The 20,293-nt window shown below is 44.9% G+C and overlaps 1 protein-coding gene across 1 annotated transcript in view; it reads right to left on the bottom strand.

Annotated features, from left to right (window-relative positions):
* The window catches only part of SEC24A (SEC24 homolog A, COPII coat complex component), a 65,689-nt gene extending 56,423 nt beyond the window's left edge, over window positions 1–9,266 (bottom strand). Inside the window, exon 1 of the mRNA XM_056124793.1 lies at window positions 8,927–9,266. Coding sequence (XP_055980768.1) covers window positions 8,927–9,023 — 97 coding nt within the window. The 5' untranslated portion in view covers window positions 9,024–9,266. The remainder of the gene's footprint in view (window positions 1–8,926) is intronic.
* Window positions 9,267–20,293: the final 11,027 nt, after the last annotated feature.

The following is a 20,293-nucleotide window of genomic DNA, read 5'->3' as shown; positions in this document are numbered from 1 at the left end:
CATTATCCTACTAAAAAACACGCCCCTGATGAGGTTTCTTTGCCACTTTCTGTATCTAGAGTGTATGATTATTCTGTTCACTGAATGTTCCTTCCGCTGTACTTGCTTACTGTCCCCCATCTCATACATATGCATGATTTCCCCTGGAAAACTCCTAAGTATCTGTCATATCACCCTAACTCTATTCAGCATAAAGCCTGATTCTTCCCCTACCCTGGCCCCCTTTCCTTGGTTGTGCCGGGGATTAAAACTCACATCCTCATAAATGGGAGGCTTGTGTTCTACCACTGTCTACATTCCCACCCCCTTCACCTTTCCAACACTGACTCTAACATCTATGCTGGCTAGATTCACTTTCCCAACCTAAAAGTTGTCTTCTTGCCAATAAAGAATTTCTTTTCAATCCAGGTTGTTTTGTTTTGGGGGGATGGAGGTTACTTATTCAGCTGTACTCAGAGGACCATGCAGTGTTGGGGATCAAACTTAGGGTTCCTACCTGCAAAGCAGAGGCTTGGCTCATCTACCTCGCCTGCAGAACATGCACTCAGCTTTCTCCCAAGACTCCAATTCTAGATCCAGGCACTAAATCAAAATGTTAGGTTCTGGGATTCAGAGAAAACCAGAAAGGGAGCCAGAGGCATAGTAAAAGGGATAAGGCACTATATGCCCTGGCCAATCTGATCCCAGGCACCTCATGATATCCAGAGCACCAGCAGTAACCCTAAGCAGAGCCAGGTGTAGGCCCACAGTACCTCCAGATGTGTCCCCCAAAAGAAAATAATAATAATAATAATAATAATAATAAAATAGATAACCAGTAAGTAAAACAGTGGCTAATTCAAATCTAGATAGATCACTGGCTGCATAACCTTAGGCTAGTTGCCTGACCACACATCTTAGTCTTCTTTTTCTGTTTGTTTGTTTTTGGTTTTGGGGCCACACCTAGTGGTGCTCAAGGGCTTACTCCTGGCTCTGCACTCAAGGATCATTCCTGGCATGCTCAAGGTACCATATGCAGTGCCTGGGAACAAACTGTACTATATGGCTCCACCCCTCATCTCAACCTTCTAATCAGTAAACTTAACAGTTCTTCCTCATAGGGCTTTGTGAAGATCAAAAATGATGCTTATAATGTACCTGGCACAGTGAGTGAAGAGTTAATAATAATAATAGTAAATAGTATATATAATACATAAATATATACAAATAGTATATATAATACAAATAATATATTATATAATAGTAAAAATAGTCAACAAGGGCTGGAGCAATAGCACAGTGGTAGGGTGTTTGTCTTGCATGCGGCTGTTCCGGCCGAGCCGGGTTCGATTCTTTTGCCCTTCTCGGAGAGCCCAGCAAGCTATTGAGAATATCTCGCCCGCACGTCAAAGCCTGGCAAGCTACCAAGAGTATCTCGCCCGCATGGCAAAGCCTGGCAAGCTACCCATGACGTATTCAATATGCCAAACACAGTAACAACAAGTCTCAAAATGGAGACATTACTGGGCCCGCTCGAGCAAATCAATGAACAACGGGAGGACAGTGCTACAGTACAGTGCTATGCTGTTTGTTTTCCTGAAAATCCCAATCCATCAGCAAACAAGAAAAAAAGCTCAATGCATTAAGTAGAGGTATAAAAAGAGTCTTATATAGGGTGTACAAAGTTATTAGCACCACTGAAAATATTAAAGGGAATACAACCTGCAATAATTAGTGTTATGACTACATGCAATTTTATTTAAAGTGTGTTCTGACTAAAGACTTCCTCTATCAGGGCTGGAAAAACAGCACCGCGGGTGGGTAAGGCGCTTGCCTTGCAAGGCACTGACTTGGATTTGGTCTCTGGCACCAGATAAGGTCAATTCCCAGAACACTGCTAGAAATGACACCTGAGCACAGCCAAGTGTAACCGAAAACCAGACAAAAAAACTTCCTGCATTAAACACCAATCATAAACATAGTTAATACCAAGTAAAACTGGTGGAGCACTATATTTCTACCATTTATTTCTAAAAGAGTTCTAACAGAAGTCTGGCATTTGAATTAAAAACTCACATATTTAGCTGATGACATTGTGCAAAATCTACCTCTGACCAAATGAAACATAAAGGTACTCTAGTATTATTAAGAATAAATATGAGGGCCAGAGCAATAGTACAGCGGGGACCTTTGCCTGGCACACGGCTGACCCAGGTTCGATCCCCGCATCCCATATGGTCCACCAAGCACCACCGGGAGTAATTCCTGAGTGCAGAGCCAGAAATAACCCCTGAGCATTGCTGGGTGTGACCCAAAAAGAAAAAAAAAAGAATAAATATAAGACTGGAGAGAGCACAAAGGGTAGGACCTTTGCCTTGCATGAGGCCAACCCAGGTTCAATCCCCAGTGCACCATATGATCTCCAATGGTCCCCAAGACCCACCAAGGGTGATCCTTAAGCACAGAGCCAAAAGTAAGCTCGAAGCGCTGAGCACTGCCAGGTGTGGCCCAAAATCAATAATAACGAATAAGCTACCGAGAGTATCTCGCCCGCACGGCAGAGCCTGGCAAGCTCCCCGTGACGTATTCGATATGCCAAACACAGTAACAACAAAGTCTCCAATGGAGACGTTACTGGGCCTGCTCGAGCAAATCGATGAACAACGGGAGGACCTTTACTTACTTACATGTTAAGTAACCTAATTTTTAAAATAGCCATTTCCAGTCCAAAGAGATAGTTAACCTGAAGAGCGGTTAAGTCACTTGCTGTGCATGTGGCCAACCCTAGTCAATCCCTGGGATTACATATAGTTCCCAAGCACTTTCAAAGATGATCCCTAAGCAAAGAGTCAGCAGTAAATCCTGGGTACAATGGGTGCCACCACCCAGCCCCCTCCCCCCTACACAATCCCCCCACCCTGTCCAAAAAAAAAAGAGATATGCCCATTTCTAAAATTTTGTTTCAATAAAACTGGGAAGTCCTAAAATGAGCTAGGTGGGGCCAGGGTCATAGGTACAGCGGGTAGGACACTTGTCTTGCATGCTGCCAAGCCATGTTCAATCCCTGGCATCACATATCATCCCCAAGCACTGCCAGGAGTAAGACCAGAGCATCGCTGGATATGGCCCCAAAACAAAACCAACTTTTTTTGTGGAGCACCATGCCTAGTGGTGCTCAAAGGACCATATGGGATGCTGGGTATCAAACCCATGCTGGCTGTGTACAAGGCAAATGCCCTACCACTGTACTATCACTCCAGCCCCCACCCCAATGCCAAAAAAGATTTTTAGGACCATGTGGGAAAAGATGATACGCTCATAGGATTTACAATTGAGGGGATAGAGACATTAAGGAATTTCCCCTGTATGTCCCAAAGACCCCAGTACAAAGGGTCCGCAACTGTGAACAGTATGGTACATTATATATACGATAGCTTTTTGTTCCCCACATATACCTATAATTTATAAATTAGGCATAATAGAAGATTAATAACTAAAAATAGAACAATTATAGAGATATAAGAGATAAAGTATAGTAAAAGTTATGTGAAGCTGAAGGGTTTCATATATCTTTTGGTGTATACTATTTTCCAATCTCGGGTAACTGAAACCATGGAAAAGAGAAGGAAAGACTGTGTGTGTGTGTGTGTGTGTGTGTGTGTGTGTGTGTGTGTTGGGGTGGAAGGGAGCTTTTTGGTTTCTATTTGGGCCACACCCAGCTGTACTCAGGTCTTGCTTCTAACTCTGCACTCAGGATCGACATATGCAAAGCAAGCACTTTATCCCTGTACTATCACTCCAGCCCCTGACTGTATTTTTTAAAAAGTACAAAACAACAAGAGAATCTGGGTGGTAGAGAGGATGGAGATTAACTTTCAAAGACTTAATTTGTATGGGAAGAAGCAAACATTACATAACTATTATAAAAATAAATCTAGTTTCTAACTGCCGGGGAAATAATAATCAAGGGGACAGAGCAAAGTTTGATTCCTGGCACCCCATACGGTCCCCAGAGGCCCATACTGGGTGATCCCTGAGCACAGAGCCAGGAGTAAGCCCAGGTATGATCCAAAACCAGAAAATTTTTAAAAGATTCAAATAGTTAATGAAGCATCTAACTAAATGTGGAAGTCGAAACAAAAATATATCTAACTAAATGTGGAAGTCGAAACAAAAATATAGCGGGTAGGGTGTGGCCCTAAACAAACAAAGTTGAAGTCAGGGGTGCAAAAGACAGCTCAATGGACTTACCAGCTCAAAGCTTGCATGCATGAGGCCTGGGTTCTATCCTCAATGCTTGAAAGTCCCCCGAAGCACCACAGGGTTTGCCCATCCTCAAAAAGAAGGGGCTTCCCCGCCCTAGGAGTCATTATTTGCCTTTGGCCTCATAACATGATAGTACATGGAAATGAACAGCTGCCAGTTCAAATAAACTTGCAGTTTCATGATCAATATTTGCAAAGGAAATGTGTACATAAATCTACACAGACAGAAAAATCTGTCTAGACAAACCTTGGATTATAAACAATGCAATGCAATAATCTATCAAAGAAAGAAATGTCTTGATGTGCAATTATTTAGTATGACACTGCAATATTAAACAGCTGATAGAAAAATAAAAAAGGATTTTTATTAAGATTTTTGCTTTAATCTAAAAATATCTTAAGGGGCTGGAGCAATAGCATAACAGCCCGTATGGTCCCCTGAGCACCGCCAGGAGTAATTCCAGAGTGCAAAGCCAGGAGTAACCCCTGTGCATCGCTGGGTGTGACCCAAAAATAAAAATAAATAAATGAAATAAAAATATCTTAAGATTCAGGACAAGCTATAGTATACTGTGGGGTAGGTGCTTGCCTGCCTGCAGCCAACCCGGGTTTGCTCCCCAATACCATATGGTCACCTAAGCATTGCCAGGAGTGATTCCTGAGCACAGAGCCAGAAGTAAGCATTGTGCACCTCCAGGCGTGGCCCCAAAACAAAAAACAAAACTGTAAGATCAAGTGGCTGGGGATGTGCTTCACTTGCCTACCATGTGTGAGGCCCTGGGTTTAATCTCCAACACCACCAATAAAAAAAATTTTAAAACATCTACTCATGATTCAATTTAACATGAACCATACCATACTTTGCTTAAGCAAGCCCAGAGTATTGAATGTTGTATATGTATGTATAAACAGGAGGAAGTGGGGTGCTTGGGGCCAGACTAGGTGGTGCTAGGAACTACTCCCAGCTCTGTGCTGAAGAATTGTTACTAAAAGGATTTGAGAAGCAAGCCATCAAACCTGGGTTTCCTGCAGGGAAAGCATACATGCCAGCGCACTGAGCTCTCTCTCTGGATCTCTCACACAACAGTTAAAAGCCATTACTAAGAGGTTTGATCCAGTTTTTCTGTTTGTTTAGATTTTGGGCCACAACCAGCAGTGCTCAGGACTTACGGCTCTGTGCTCAGGGATCACTGCTGGTGGGACTCGGGGAACTGGGAATAGAGCCATAGGGTGCTGGGGATCAAACTTGGGTTGGCATCATGAAAGGCAAGTGCCCTGCCTTTCTCTGGTCAACCTAAAAGTTATGGTTGTTGTTTTTAAATAACACCCCTAGACTTTAGCATTGAAGTTCAATGGGTATTTCAGGGAAATAACAAACCCCAATTATCTCTACATTCCTACTTTTTATTATTAGTGGAATGAACAATAAATGAATCTACTATACAGGATATTACCTATTTTCCTGAGAATACTTCTACAAAAAGCTTTAGAAATGGAACTATTAAAGGGAATTTTATTTTCTTAAAGGATTGTCAAAATTGAATCTTGTTTAGTTCGCTTTTTTTGGTTTTGGGGCCTGTATCAGCTGTGCTCAGGGGCTACTCCCAGATGGTGCTGGGGTTCAGAGGACCATACCATGGCAGGAATCGAAGCTGAGCCTCTTGCATGCAAAGCATGAGTTCATCAGCCTACAAAGCTATCTTTCCAGCCCCTCAAAATTGTGTCTTAAAAGGGGATAGGGTAAGACATTTGCCTTGCATTCAGTAAAGCCTGGTTCAATCCCCAGCACCATGTATGGTACCCCAAACCTACACCAGGTGCGAACCCTGAGCACAGGACCAGGAGCAGTCAGTGAGCTGCTCAGTGTGGCCCACCCCACCTCCCAAACAGTAGCACTGAAGCACTGTCATCCAGTTGTTCATCGATTTGCTCGACTGGGCACCAGTAATGTCTCCATTGTGAGACTTGTTACTGTTTTTGGCATGTCAAATACATCACGGGTAGCTTGCCAGGCTTTACCGTGTGGGCGCGATACTCTCAGTAGCTTGCCGGGCTCTCCAAGAGGGGCAGAGGAATCGAACCCGGGTCGTCCTGGGTCAGCCGCATGCAAGGCAAATGCCCTACCTGCTATACTATGTAAATAAAATTAAAAGGGGGAGCCTAGAGAGGGCTTACAGTGGATAAACTATTTGCCTTGCTGGGGTCTAGCTGCACAATAAATAGTACAGCAGGTACGGCACTTGCCTTGAATGGAGTGGCTGACCCAAATTTGATCCCTGGTACCCCATATGGTCCCCTGAGCCCACCAGCAATGATCCCTTAGTACAGAGCAAGGAGTAAGCCCTAAGTACAGTCAGGTGTGACCCAACAAAGTTTCTGCCTCGCATATAGCTGATGCAGGTTTGAACCCCAGCACTGCAACTTGTTCCCGAGACATCCCGAAGCACTCCAGGAGTGATCCTTGAGCATAGAATCAGGAGTAAGCCCTAAGCAATACTGAGTGTAGATAGCTTAAATGGAGGAATACATGCCTAGCATATTAAAGACACTGAGTTAAATCCTAGATACCACATAACCTATCCATCCCACCCCATCTCTAGGACTGTTGGGTGTGGCCTACTGACTCCCACCAGGTCCACAGTGTAACATTACTGAAGTGATCCCTGTAATTTTTTTAATTTTTACTTTGGGGTGGAGGGCTTGGGGTCACACCTAACAGTGCTCTAGAACCACAGGTGGTGCCAGAGATCAAACCCAAACCTTGATCTTTCCTAGGGCAAGGAAAGCACCCTACCCAATGTATTATAGCTCCAGTGCTGAATAACGTTTTTACAAAGATATGCATTTTGTAGTTCAATAATTTTCTCCCTTATCTGGATGCCCAACTGGCTCTATACAATCTGTGTACAGGGACTTTTTTTCTTACCATCATTCACGTTCCCAAATATAGGACTTTGCAGGTGAGCAATAAACATCTGTTGCACTGGATCAAATCAACAGAGTGCTAACATCTCCAGTATAGTAAATCACAGTACCGTAATGCCTTTCACATTTAAAGATTATGAAAACTACACTTTCATGGAAGCTTATTAGTAGTAACTGCAGATTTATCATTTAAAAGTTCATGAAAAAAGTGCATTTATACATAAGAAAAAGCCATAACATTAGATAGCTTTTTACCCTAAACTATTTATGAATAAAAAATTATTTCATATTTCATCTTTATGGGGTTGGAGAGATAGTACAGCGGTTATGGCGCTTGCTTTGCATGCAGCCAACCCAAGTTCGATCCCTGGCATCCCATATGGTCTCCTGAATACTGATAGGAGTAATTTCTGAGTAGAGAGTCAGGAGTAACCCCTAAGAATCCCTGGGTGTGACCCCAAAACAAAAACAAAGACAAAATATTTCCATCTTCAATAAACATACCGATAATTAGTTTAGAATGAAATTACCTAACTCTTTACTATAAATGTGAAGGCATAACAGGTTCAAGTTAAACCCCATTTCAGTGAGTACCCACACTTAATTCTCTTCTGCCTACTCAAAGACATTTTTAAAAGTTTTTTAGAGCCTTCATTGTTAAGAAAACAGTAGTCTTCTCTTTTTAAAAAAAAATGTAAATGAGCAATCTTAGAGAATGCCTATATTCTCGAACTTCACAGTAATCCTGAATTGTACTGGACTTTGAAACGTTCTACCAGTTTTATTTCCATAAACCAAAAATCTCGAAGTAAAATGAACAACTTGACAGGGCTGCTGACAGAAAATGTCTTTGTTAGAACTCTAATAAGCAAAACCACACTGTTGGACACTTGGCGAGGAACCCTGCTAGAAGTAGAACGCGGTCCAACGCCAAACGCCTCTGCCACCTGTACACTGGGCGTCAAAGGTGCAGACCTGCGTCCGACTGCTTTCCCAAGTAACCCAACACTTCCGCGAAGCTCCCTGCGCATCCCACATCTGAGCTAGTGCAGCAGGGAGAGCGCTCGCCTTGCACGCGACTGACCCGGGTTCGAGTCCCCTCCGCGGCACCCCATATGGTCCCGAGTCCCCCAGGAAGTGATCCCCGAAGCAAGTACCGCCGCAACCCGGCCCGAAAACAAAGCAGACCCGCTGAACTGGGGGGGGGGAGCGGTGGCGGTGGCCTGAGTACAACTCCGAGGAAGGTAACTACGGAAGGTGTGCACGGCCCCCACGCAGTCTCCCGCAAAAGCACAGTCACCCCCTCCATCCCCCCGCCCTCAGGCATCCCCACCACCACCACTAGCCACGCCGGGCAAAGCGGCGGAAAAAGAAACGCACGGCAAGCTCGAGTCTCCCAGGCACTGGGGTGCGGGGCGGAGCGGGGGAGGGGGAAGGGGTGCGCAAGGCCGGGACACGTAAACAGACACCGGGGCTCCCGGGCTCGCAGGCTGGTTTGGCCCAGCTCAGCTCAGACCCGGACCCGTCGGCCGGGCCTGGCCAACGGTGCTGCCGAATGAATGAAGGAAGGAACAGGAGACCCTGACCCAAATCCGGGCGGCAGGCGCAGCCTCCGCCTTCACTGCGGCCCCCGTGGCCCGGCCCCAGACCCCCCCCCCCTCCCCACTCCCGGGCCGGGAGGTCACTCTCTCCTCGGTCTCCTCCCGCAGCGGCGGCAACCAAAGGTCAACTCGCGCCGGGCTCCGAGCGGCACTCACCGTTGGTGTAGACGGACCCCGAGTCCAGGCCGGCCCCGTTCGGGGCCTGGAGGCCGGCGGGCACGCCGCCGGGGGCCGGGATCCCAGGCTGGGACATGACGGTAGTGGCTGCCGGGGCTGGCCGCGGACTGCGCCAGCGCCGGGCGGAAAGCTGGAAGCGGGGCTCGCGGCTGTAGGACTCGAGGTGGGGAGCAGAGCGGGCGGCGCGTCAGGCCCTAGGCATGGCGGTGCAGCGTTCCCAGCCCGCCGGCCGCCACAGCCGAGCCTGGGAGCTGAGGCCTGCGGAGTCCGGCCGGCCGAGCCCTGGACGCCGGGCTGGGAGGCGGCAGCCGAGCCGAGCGAGGAGGGAGGCCGAGGCCGGAAGTGTCTGTCAGCCGCCGCCGGCGCAGGCGCAGTGGGGACACGTGGCACTTCCGGCTCCGGGCTCGCGGGCGCTGCCGCTCGTCGGTGTCGCCTCCTTGCCCGGTGGGGGCGGCCTCGGGGCCACCTGACAGCTTCGGGTGTCCCGACCCGCCGCGCGGAACGCGCCCGGCCTCGTCTGCCACGTCACTGGCTCCCACGGCCGGCAGGAAGTGGCGTGTGTCACCGCCGCGGAAATCCCCCGCCGCCGCGAACGTCATCGGGGCCAGGTTCCTAGAGCCGTCAGGCACGGGGACAGGTTTCGGCAGGTGACAGTGGCTCTCCCTCCCCCGGGAGCGTCGTGAAGACTCCCAGAGAGGGCAGGCGTCGCTGTTCTAGCCTGACCCTGTACCCCGGCAGCTGAGCCAAGCTTGGTTGTTTTGCTTTGTTTTAAAGCGGGGTTTTAAAAAATAGTGATAAAGTATACGTGTTATAAAAGGCTAATCAGGTCGAGGAGTAGGACTTTGCTGGAGCACACAGAAATGATGTTGAAACTCGCTGATTCATAGCACAGTCACGCTGAAGTTCGTCAACAGCACATGAAAGAGCACATTAAAGTATCAGTTTTATTTTCTCCTCTTTCAAGGGTTTACAGTAAGTAAGTAACTTGCAAACTTCCTCTCTGGACAAGTGGGCTGCTTCGTTTTGTTTTTACTTTCAAGGCCAAAGACTGGTGGAAACTGCAGTGATTGAACAGCATAGTTTATTGATGATCTTTGAAACCATCATAGCTACTTACAGTGTGCTTAGGTTTGCTGTGAGCTGATGTTAAAACTCTTCTTTAAACCACAGATTCGTACCGTTGATAAAACGGGTTTCCCTACTGTGAAGTGTGAAGTATGTTTCTTTCTTATCAAATCCCGACTATGAAATATTACATTATATACAAAAGGAACAAAACTGAACCACAGTGTTAAGACTAAAAAACAAAGAATTCAAATAACTTACGTTCTATCCCATCTATTTTTATCCTTGGCCTCATAATCTTAGTAGAAATATATTTGCTCTGTGTAGAGTTAAACAAAGGCCTTTGTACAAGGTACAAATGCAATGGCTACTTTAGGATAAAGATGATATTTTCCGTCAGTGTTTTCACTTACACTAGCCCATATAACAAAATCCCAAGACATATGTCCCAAGAAATCCTAAAAGACACACAAGATACCAGCTTCTGGATGTTTTAAAGAGGAAACAGACCTCAAAGAGATACTGACCCTTTCTGAGAAGACAGTAAATTCCACTGGAAAGAGTATAGCAGGCAGGACAGACTCTCTGCACATGGCTAAACTTCGTTCATCCCAAAAGAGACAGTAAGAGAGTGACAGAGAAGAAAGAAAAATAAAAATGAAGACCACGCGTCAAAGGAACAAAAATTCTTTGGCTTGTTCTCTAAGTTACTTTAGTTTTTGTTTGTTTTGTTTTTGGCACACCTAACAGTGCTCAGGGATTTGTCCCTGCTCAGTTGAGGGAAATGGGCTTTACTTCTGGCTGTGCTCAGGGGACCAAATAGTATAACTAAATCAAACCCAGACTTCTTGCATACAAAGCATAAGGTCCAATCAACAGGTTTGGGCTGTCTCTCCAATCCAGTTTTGTTTTCTTTTAAGTGCAACTCTTCATTTTTTAAAAATGCATCTCCTGTCAATCTTAGTTTGTTGGTCTTGGCATAGGGGTTTACTTTGGCTAAACCAATGTCTTTTGGACTTTGTTCAGTTTAAGCAATAAATGTGTTCAGAGATTTCATGGACAGGGTCAAACATTTGAAAAAGCAAATAAATGAGTGGGATGAGGAAACAGCTTAAATGGCTGGATCTCAGCACTGTTACGGCACCCATCACTGAGTTGGTTTTAACACCTAAGCACAACCTCAGTGGCAGAGCACAGGTCTTATATAGACCTTGAGTTCCATCCTTAGCACATACACACACACAAAGTAAATAAACTCATTGGTCAAATCAGCATAATTATCAATAATGTCTTTTCTAAAATTTTTCCCACTCTCTAAATTTGTTACTGTTATTCCACACAAACCAAGTCTTCCCCAACATCGTTTTATATTTCAAATATAGTCAGCATTAAAACATGGAGGAGAGGTCCCAGGCATGTGGTTCAGTGGTTGATTACATGCCTTGCGTGTTCCAGGCCCTTGTTTCAAGAGATGCTTCAGTGAGCTGGAGTGTGTGCTTTATATGCAGGAGGCTGAGGGTCATGGCTCCCTGAATACCACCAGGAGAAACCACTGAATACTGAGCCAATCCTTCAGCACTGATGAAGGTGATTCAAAACCAGAAAATATATCTACACATACACAGTGAGGGGAAAAAAATCACTTAGCATTTCCCTACCCTTATGAAAGAATTTTAGTTAAGTTTAAATAATTTAGGTGACTGGCCAGAGAGACAGTACAGCAGGTAGGAACTCAGATTCGATAATGGGTACTTTATGGATGACTCTTCATAAAATAATAACTCTTTAAGGTCCAGAGCAGTGGGTAGGGTGTTTGCCTTGCACATAGCTGACTGAGTTCAATCCCTGACACCCTATATGGTCCTCCTGAGCCCATCATGAGTGATCCCTGAGCACTGCTAGGAATGGCCCTAAAACAAAAATAATAACAATTTAGGTGAGAGGCCACAGAAACTACTGAGGTTAAGAGTGCTTGCTTTGCATGCAGCTGATCCTAGTTCACTCCCCTGTACCACTTATGAGCACTGCCAGGAGTTAACCCTTGAACACCCACTGGGTGTGGCCCTTAAAACTAATAACACTTTAAAAAGTTATATTTTACTTATTAGGGGAGGTGGTTAAGGTCACATCCTGTGATGCTCAGAGGTTGCTCCTGGTTTGGCATTCAGGAATCACTCCTGGGGGTACACCAGGATCCATATTGGATGCCAGGGATCGAACCTGGGTCAGCAAGATGCAAGGCAAGCACACTTACGACTGTACTGATTTGGCCCCTAGAAAGTTATTTTTATATTAAGTATCATCCATACATTGTTAAATCCTCTGATCACATAAATATGAAGAAAAAATTATTGTTACTACTGGTTGGGCTAGAGTGATTGCACAGTAGGTAGGGCATTTGCCTTGCAGGCGGCAGACCCAGATTCGATTCCTCCATCCCTCTCAGAGAGCCCGGCAAGCTACCGAGAGTATCCCGCCAGCACAGCAGAGCCTGGCAAGCTCCCCGTGGTGTATTCGATATGCCAAAAATAGTAACAAGAAGTCTCACAATGGAGACATTACTGGTGCCCGCTCGAGCAAATCGATGAACAACAGGAGGACAGTGCTATAGTGCTACTGGTTGTTAATATATTGATGTTCCTTTTTGCTGGGGAGAAGGGGACCATATGCAATGCTGAGAATGAAGCCCAGGTCAGCTGTGTGCAAGGGAAACCCCTGGTGCACTGGCGCCTATCTTATTTTTTATCCCCATTTTTTTCAGAATAGGACCCTCTGCCACCCACCCACACATACATACATATGTGTATCTGATTTTTGTATACTATTTTCAGTTCAATTTTCAGAAAATTATACCCAAATAAGTCTCAGTCAGGAGACAGCAGTGTATGGAGATGATTCCATTAGGTGTGATCATTTAGACAGAGAGGGAGATAGGCATTCCTAATAAAGTTTGCAGCTATGCAGATGTGGACTTAAGCTCACACCAGGGCCTCTGCCTGCCTGCTCATGACTACTGAATTGTTAGTTAATAAACACAAGATCTTTTATTATTTTTAAATTTTAAACAAAAAATGGTTTCAATTACAAACAGGTTTGTTCCGAAACTGTCTGTGGTTTCATTATTGTTTGCTTCTTTGTTTGTTTGAGGGTCACACCTGGGCCATGCTTAGGGTTTACTCCTGACTCTGCTCTTAGGAATTACTTTTGGCAGAGCTCAGAGGACCACATGGGATGCTAAGGATCAAATCCGAGTCAGCTGTGTTCAAGGCAAGCAAGCACTCCCCGTTGTATTTCTCAGGCCCCATCTTGATCATACTCTAGTGGAATCAGAATCCACGTGGATCTTGCCAACTCTAATCATTTTTTGTTTTGTTTTACTTTTAAGTCAACACTGAAAGTTCTTGGGTGCTATTTTTTTTCCTTTTTGGGTCACACTCAGCAATGCCCAGGGGTTACTCCTGGCTCTGCACTCAGGAATTACTCCTGGTGGTGCACAGGGGACCATATGGGATGCTGGGAATCAAACCCCTGTCAGCCATGTGCAAGGCAATCACCCTACCCTCTGTGTTTTCGCTCCATCCCCTTGGGGGCTACTTAGAGCTTATTGTTTAGGAATTGCTTCAGCAATGCTCGGGTAACATTGTGGCCCTATTATTGCCAAGCCCTTCAGTCTCTCACTGTGTGTGTGTGTTTTGTTTGTTTTAGGATCACTAAGTAAATAGTGCTCGGTATTTACTCCTGGCTCTGTACTCAGGGATCACTCCTGGTGGGGCTCAGGAGACCATAGATCAAAAACAGATTGGCTGCTTGCAAAGCAAGTGACCTACCTGCTGTACTGTTGCACTGACCCCTCTCATTCTTTTTTTTTTTTTTAACTTTTTGGGTCACACCCAGTGAGGCTCAGGGATTACTCCTGGCTGCGCACTCTGGAATCACTCCTGGAGGTGCTCTGGGAATCATATGAGATACCAGGGATCAAACTCAGGTTGGCAGTGTGCAAGGCAAACGCCCTACCCATGCACTCCGGCCTCCCTCCTCATTCTTTTAGGCTCTTTTTAGTTGTTAAGACCTCCAAAGGTGTCAGGGAGATAACAGACTGGAGCATAACCTTTACATATAGGAGTGTATGCAAGTGTATGTGTATGTCTGGGTTCAACATACACATACACACAGCCACAATGACCCCTGAGCACTGCCAGGTGTGGCTCAAAAGCTAAATAAAGGTCCCACTAATGGTACCTGGGGGCAACCAGGGCTTCACCAGGCACTTGGGAAACCAAATGGTACCTGGAATGGAACTCTGGGCCTTCCAAATGCGAAGCATGTGCCCCTCTTTCAACCCTCCTTTAGGTTCTTTATTATGTTACGTCACATGCTCTGATGCAAACCTAGCAGCATAGCAAAAACAGTGTCATCTTTTGGTTAGGTCGTATGTCCTCTGAACAGAATGGAGGTACAATACCAAATGCTAACTCCTTTTCCTTTTCTGTCCCCAAATGTGTCTCTGCCCCATCCTCCTCTACAAACACTCTTGCGCCACAGTAACAGAGATAAGAAATAAAACTTCCCCTCTAAAACTCTTTTTCCCCCCATACTTTCTGATCAATAACCTAAGCAGTTTTTATATTCATTGGTTAATTTTCTCATTTAACAAATATTTACTATCTTCCATATGTCAGATACTCTAATAAGCACCAACAATTAAAAAAACAATAGACAAGGTATTTAAAAAAAATAGACAAGGTATTTTCTGTGGTTTCCAGTGGAGGAAGAAAATGCAAATAAAAAGCATCATTTTTAAGTTTCAGGTTTGGTAAGAGCTATAGTAGAATCAGTATTGAGAAGAGCAAACAAGACCTGATTTTGCTAGGATGATTCAGGCAGGAGGTGGCATTTAAGCTGTACTCTAAAGGATGAAAACCCTATCCTTAAAGAGAAAGAAATAAGGTCCTGGGGAAAGGAGAGCGCTTCTCAGGGTCCAGAGGCAGGAATAAACTTGCTGCGGTGAGCCAGGCAGAATGGAGAAAAAGAGCCCAGAGCACAAGAGCCTTATAAGGCCTTACACATGCATAAGCCTTATAAGGAGTTTATTGGCTTTGGGAAGCAGTTAAAGAATTTTAAACAGAGTAATCCCTGGCGGAGATGATGGCAGCCTACAGTCAGGTGATTGTAGTAGAGATAAAGACAATTAGTTTTACTAACCCAGGTTAAATCTTTGGACTTTGCTATGTCCTTTACTTCTGTTATGAACATGTCATCAATCATGAAATCTTTAGGTTCCAACCTTTACACTTACACGACTCCCTATTTTCTTTCTTTCTTTCTTTCTTTCTATCTTTTTTTCTCTCTTTCTTTCTTTTTTGGAGGGCTGTTTGGTCACACCTGGCGATGCTCAGGGCTTACTCCTGGCTCGGCACTCAGGAATCACTCCTGAAAGAGTTCAGGGGATAAGATGGGGTACGAGAGCTCAATCCTAGGTCGGCCTTGTGCAAGGCAAGTGCCCTACCCACCTTACTACATGACTTCCTATTTCTTTGTCCCTTGACCCAAGCCATACCTCTCACCTGCATAATTGCAATTGCACCAGCCTTGTTGCAGATCTCAGCTTTTGTTCCAGTACAACCCACACACTGCTGCCAGAGCAAACTTTCATACACACAATAATTGGGGGCTGAAGAGATAGTACAGCAGGTAGGGTGACTGCCTTGTACACGCAGGTTCGATTCCCAGCATCTCATAAGCTCCCTCAAGCACCACCTGGAGCAATTTTTTAGTGCAGAGCTAGAGCTAGGAGTAACCCCTGAGCATCACTGGGTGTGGCCACAAACTAATAAAAATCCTACAATGACCATGTTCTCCTGCCCAAGTACTAACCAGGCATGCTTCTGATGAAGCACTTTGAGGCTGGCATGGCTGTAGACAATGCTAACTATCTTCCTATTCTGCCCCAAACCTCTAGACTGTAGTTTGAGAGTCAAATTCTCTGACTGTCCACTCAAATTTACCTACATTTTCCTTATTCATCCCTAATTAGAAATTTAGAATGCCTATATGTCTGACTGCTGTGAATAATGCTGTAGTAAACATAACAGGGGATCATGTATATCTTTTTCAACTAATATTTTTATTCTCTTCAATAAAATACCTAGAAATAGAATTACTAAGAACTGCACTGTAGCACTATCTCCCCGTTGTTCATTGATTTTCTCGAGTGAGCACTAGTAACGTTTCCATTTTGAGACTTGTTACTGTTTTTGGCATATCGAATACGTCACAGGTAGCTTGCCAGGCTTTGTCGTGCAGGCGGGATACTCTTGGTAGCTTGCCCAGCTATCATATGGTAATTCTCTTTTTCAGAGGAGGGGTACTAAGGAGGAACCAACTGTCTCTTTTTGGAGAGGCATAGGGTGGGATTAGGTCACACCTGGTAGTACTTAGGGATCACTCCTGATTGGTTGCTCAGGGGACCATATGTGTTGGACATAGAACCCAGTTGGCTACCTACCAGGCAAGTGCATTACCTCCTATACTATCTCTACAGCCAGAATCAAGTGTCTCTCACGACAAAACATGCGTTCTACCACTGAGCCATATCTATTTTAAACTTTGGGCCCATTCTGTTTTGAAGTCACCCATATCCTTTAGTTATTTTTCTTCCTTTGTTTTATGCTACTCTGACTTTCTTTCTCTTTTCTCTCACACTTCCTAAATAAAACTTTTGTTGTTGTTGTTTTGGACCACACCCAGTGATATTCAGAGGTTACTCCTGGCTCTGCAGTCAGAAATTACTCCTGTGCTCAGGGATGCTGGGGATCAAACTTGGTTCAGCCACATGCAAGGTAAGTGCCCTACCCACTGTACTATCCCTCCAGTCTCTAAGTAAAACTTTTTTTTAAAGTTTTTGGGTCACACTGGCAGTGCTCAGGACTTACTCCTGGCTCTGTGCTCAGGGATCGTTCCTGGTGGGCTCGGGAACTATCTGGGGTACTGGGGATTAAAGCGGGGTCAGCCATGAGCAAGGCATGCTCCTTCCCCACCGTACTATTGCTCTAGCCCCTCTAAATAAAACTTAATTTCACATACACACACACACACACACACAAAAAAAAAAAAAACCAGGGGCCAGAGAGATAACATTGTGAGCAGGGTGCTTGACTTGCAGGTGCCCAACCTGAGTTGGATCCCTGGCACCCTATGTGGTCCCCAAACCTGCCAGGAGTGAGTAACTGGAATAAGTCAGAAGCATTGTTGAGTGTGACTCCAAAACAAAACATAAAAACCAAAAAAGGGTCCAGAGAGATAGTACAGCAGGCAAAGGGTGCTTGCCTTGCATGTGGCGGACTGGGTTTGATCCCTGACACTGGGTTTGATCCATTTGGTCCCCTGAGAGCACCACCAGGAGTGATCCTTCAGTGGAGCCAGGAGTAAACTCAGAGTGTTACCAGATGTGACCCCAAAACAAGAACAAAACAAATATACTACAATATTTTAGTGACCTCTCTACTCTTTTCTATAGTGGTTACATCAATTTATATTAACACCAAGAACACATAAGGGTTCCCTTTTTCTCTATCTTCTTACCAACAACTACTTACCATTTTTCTTTCTTTTCTGCCATGTTGAGAAGATCGAACCCAGGACTCCAAATATGCAAGACACGTGTTCTACCACTGACCAGCTACACCCCCACCAATATATTCTACCTAGTTTTCTTTCAGACCTTATTTTGGGGAATCATTTCAACTTGAAAGCATTAAAAACCTTAAGTGGACAGAACATGTGCACCACCCTTTGAGCCATGTCCCGGCCCTGTTCTCTCTCTCTCTCTCTCTCTCTCTCTCTCTCTCTCTCTCTCAATCTGCCTCATTTTTTTGTTTGCAGCCCACACCCAGTTGTGCTGTGCTGAAGAATTAACCCTGGCTCTATGCTCAGGGATCACTCCTGGCAGTGCTCTATGCTCAGGGATCACTCCTGGCAGTGCTCCGGAGACTGTATGTGGTGCAGGGGATCAAACCCGCATGAAGGACAAAGCTTTACTGTAATATCCCTCTGGCCCCTGTTTCTTCTCTTTTCAATAAAAAATTTGTTTTTAATGTTAATATGTCGCATATAGCAAGCTTTATTTTTTTAATGAATGAATAAATAGATACCTATTGTCAGGGATATCTGAAGAGAAATGCCATCTAGAACAAGGGCTGCAATCTTAATCACTCAGCACAGTGCCAGAGGCCACCTTAAGGTGCTTATTAGAGCAAACTGAAATCGAGACCGGTGAGTGGAAAGTGGAAAAGAGAGTAGAGGGGAACCCATACTGGAACAACAGGTTCCTCCCACAGACAAATAGCTCTAGGGAATTCTTCAACCCCTTGAGGATAAACATGTCCTTGAGTCCTTCATAATACAGATTTTTTAATGCTATGAATTAATCAGATTTACCGAGCAGCTATTGTATACCAAGCACTAAATATGGGTAACAGAGGGGAAAAAGCAGGAATGCAGGAATGGTTCTTGACCTCAAGAAATTTTTATTGGGCAAGACTTTAGAAAAACAACTGTACCTATTTAATTTTACAATTATAAAAAGATGACATAGTTCCTGGAGAAATTGTCAAGAAATTATCTCACCATGTTTGGGGGGAGATTTCAAAAAGAGATCTGTGCTGAGCCCTTAACAGAGTATAGGAGCAAGCTACAAGGGGTGGAGAGCCCTGGAGGAGTGGTTCCGGTTTTAAAAATGGACAACTGGCCGGGAGAAATAGATAGTATAGAGTTAAGGCTCTGCCTTGGTCTAACTCTGATTCCCAACACTGCATATGATCCCCTGAACACTATTAGGAGTGATCCCTGAGCACAGAACCAGGAGAAAATTCTGAGCACTGACAAGTGTGATCCCAAAACAAAACAAAAGGCAGGAGAAATTGAGAACACACACAGAATAAGGCATTTCCTGAGACTGAAGAAGCAAGCGAGGGAGATCCAGAAAAGCCAGTTATAGGCTTTGTTTGTAACCTATCCATGTAAGCGTCACTGAAAACAATCTTGATTTTTTTTTTTTTTTGCTCGTTTTTTGGGCCGCATCCAGTAGTACTCAGGGCTGATTCTTCCTCTTGAGTTCAGGGATCACTCCTGGCGGATCTGGGGAAACTATGGGGTTCTGGGAATCAAATCTGGATTGGCTGCATACAAGGCAAGCTCCCTACCTACTAGTACAACCGCTCCAGCCGCAAAAGCAATCTAGTAAACACTGTCATCACATTTGGACCTAAGTCAGAGAGCATTTGACTATACCAACTTAAGACCATTGAGTGCTTCTCTCTGGCTACCTCCTCCCACTGAGTGCAGTTGACTTCCTCTCCAAGTCTTCTCACAATACTTTCAGAATCCTGGCAAAGAAATAAAAGCAGGATTGTTCATTCCACAGTGGTATTTGGATGGAAGCAGGTAATAATATAAAATATAGCTCCAAGAAGAGACATTGAAGAAGCAACATGCCACAGCTCTAGGGAATTATCTGTGAGATGGCACAGTTGTTGCTGTGTGAAGATTGCTAGGGTCTTGTCATATCACACTGAAAATATTACTATTTGGGCATTTTTAATTACTAAATGATTTCTCTCTTTGCATGTCTTTGCTCTAGAATGTGGCTCAGAAATAAATGGCACCTTTGAAAAATAAATTTAAGTGAAACACATTTAAGAAAGATAATGCTTTGGGGGCTGAAGGGACAGTATGGCAGAAGGGCGCTTGCCTTGCATGAAGCTGACCCAAGCTCCCACCAGGTGTGGTCCTGAGGCACCAGGAACTATGCCCTGAGAACAGCAGTGTGGCCCCAAACCAAAACCAGAACAGTCGTTCTTTAGTCAGATAATAAATTCATCAGTAAAGAAGTTCACAATCAAGACTTACTTAAAGTTCAATACCCAGCACCCAACACATGATCTGATAAATTTTTGCCTTTTGTATTGTACTTTAAGAAGATGATTTTGCTCTTTTTGTTTTGCGGGGCAGGGAATCAACCCGGGGTCTCGTACAGGCGCTCCATCACTCTGCTACCGCCAGGTCCACAATACTGTGTCTCAAAAAACGTGTCGACGCATAATGGCTCCAAATTAGGGACAGTCGTTTCCTTCTCTACTTAAGTCCGGGAGTCCGTAAAATACCTTGGGTGAGCTCGAGAAGGTTGGAGTCTGGAAGACCAGGTCAGCTGGAGGAAAAAAAAAAAAAAAAAAAACCACCTCCGGGGCGGAACAGTGGGGAGGCGGAACTGTGTCGCGCGGCGCC

The sequence above is a fragment of the Sorex fumeus genome, unplaced genomic scaffold (genome assembly GCF_029834395.1).
Source record: "Sorex fumeus unplaced genomic scaffold, SorFum_2.1 ptg000051l, whole genome shotgun sequence".
Lineage (NCBI taxonomy): Eukaryota > Metazoa > Chordata > Mammalia > Eulipotyphla > Soricidae > Sorex > Sorex fumeus.
Note: the sequence above shows the minus strand (reverse complement) of the source record. Positions and strands in the feature narration are given on the sequence as shown.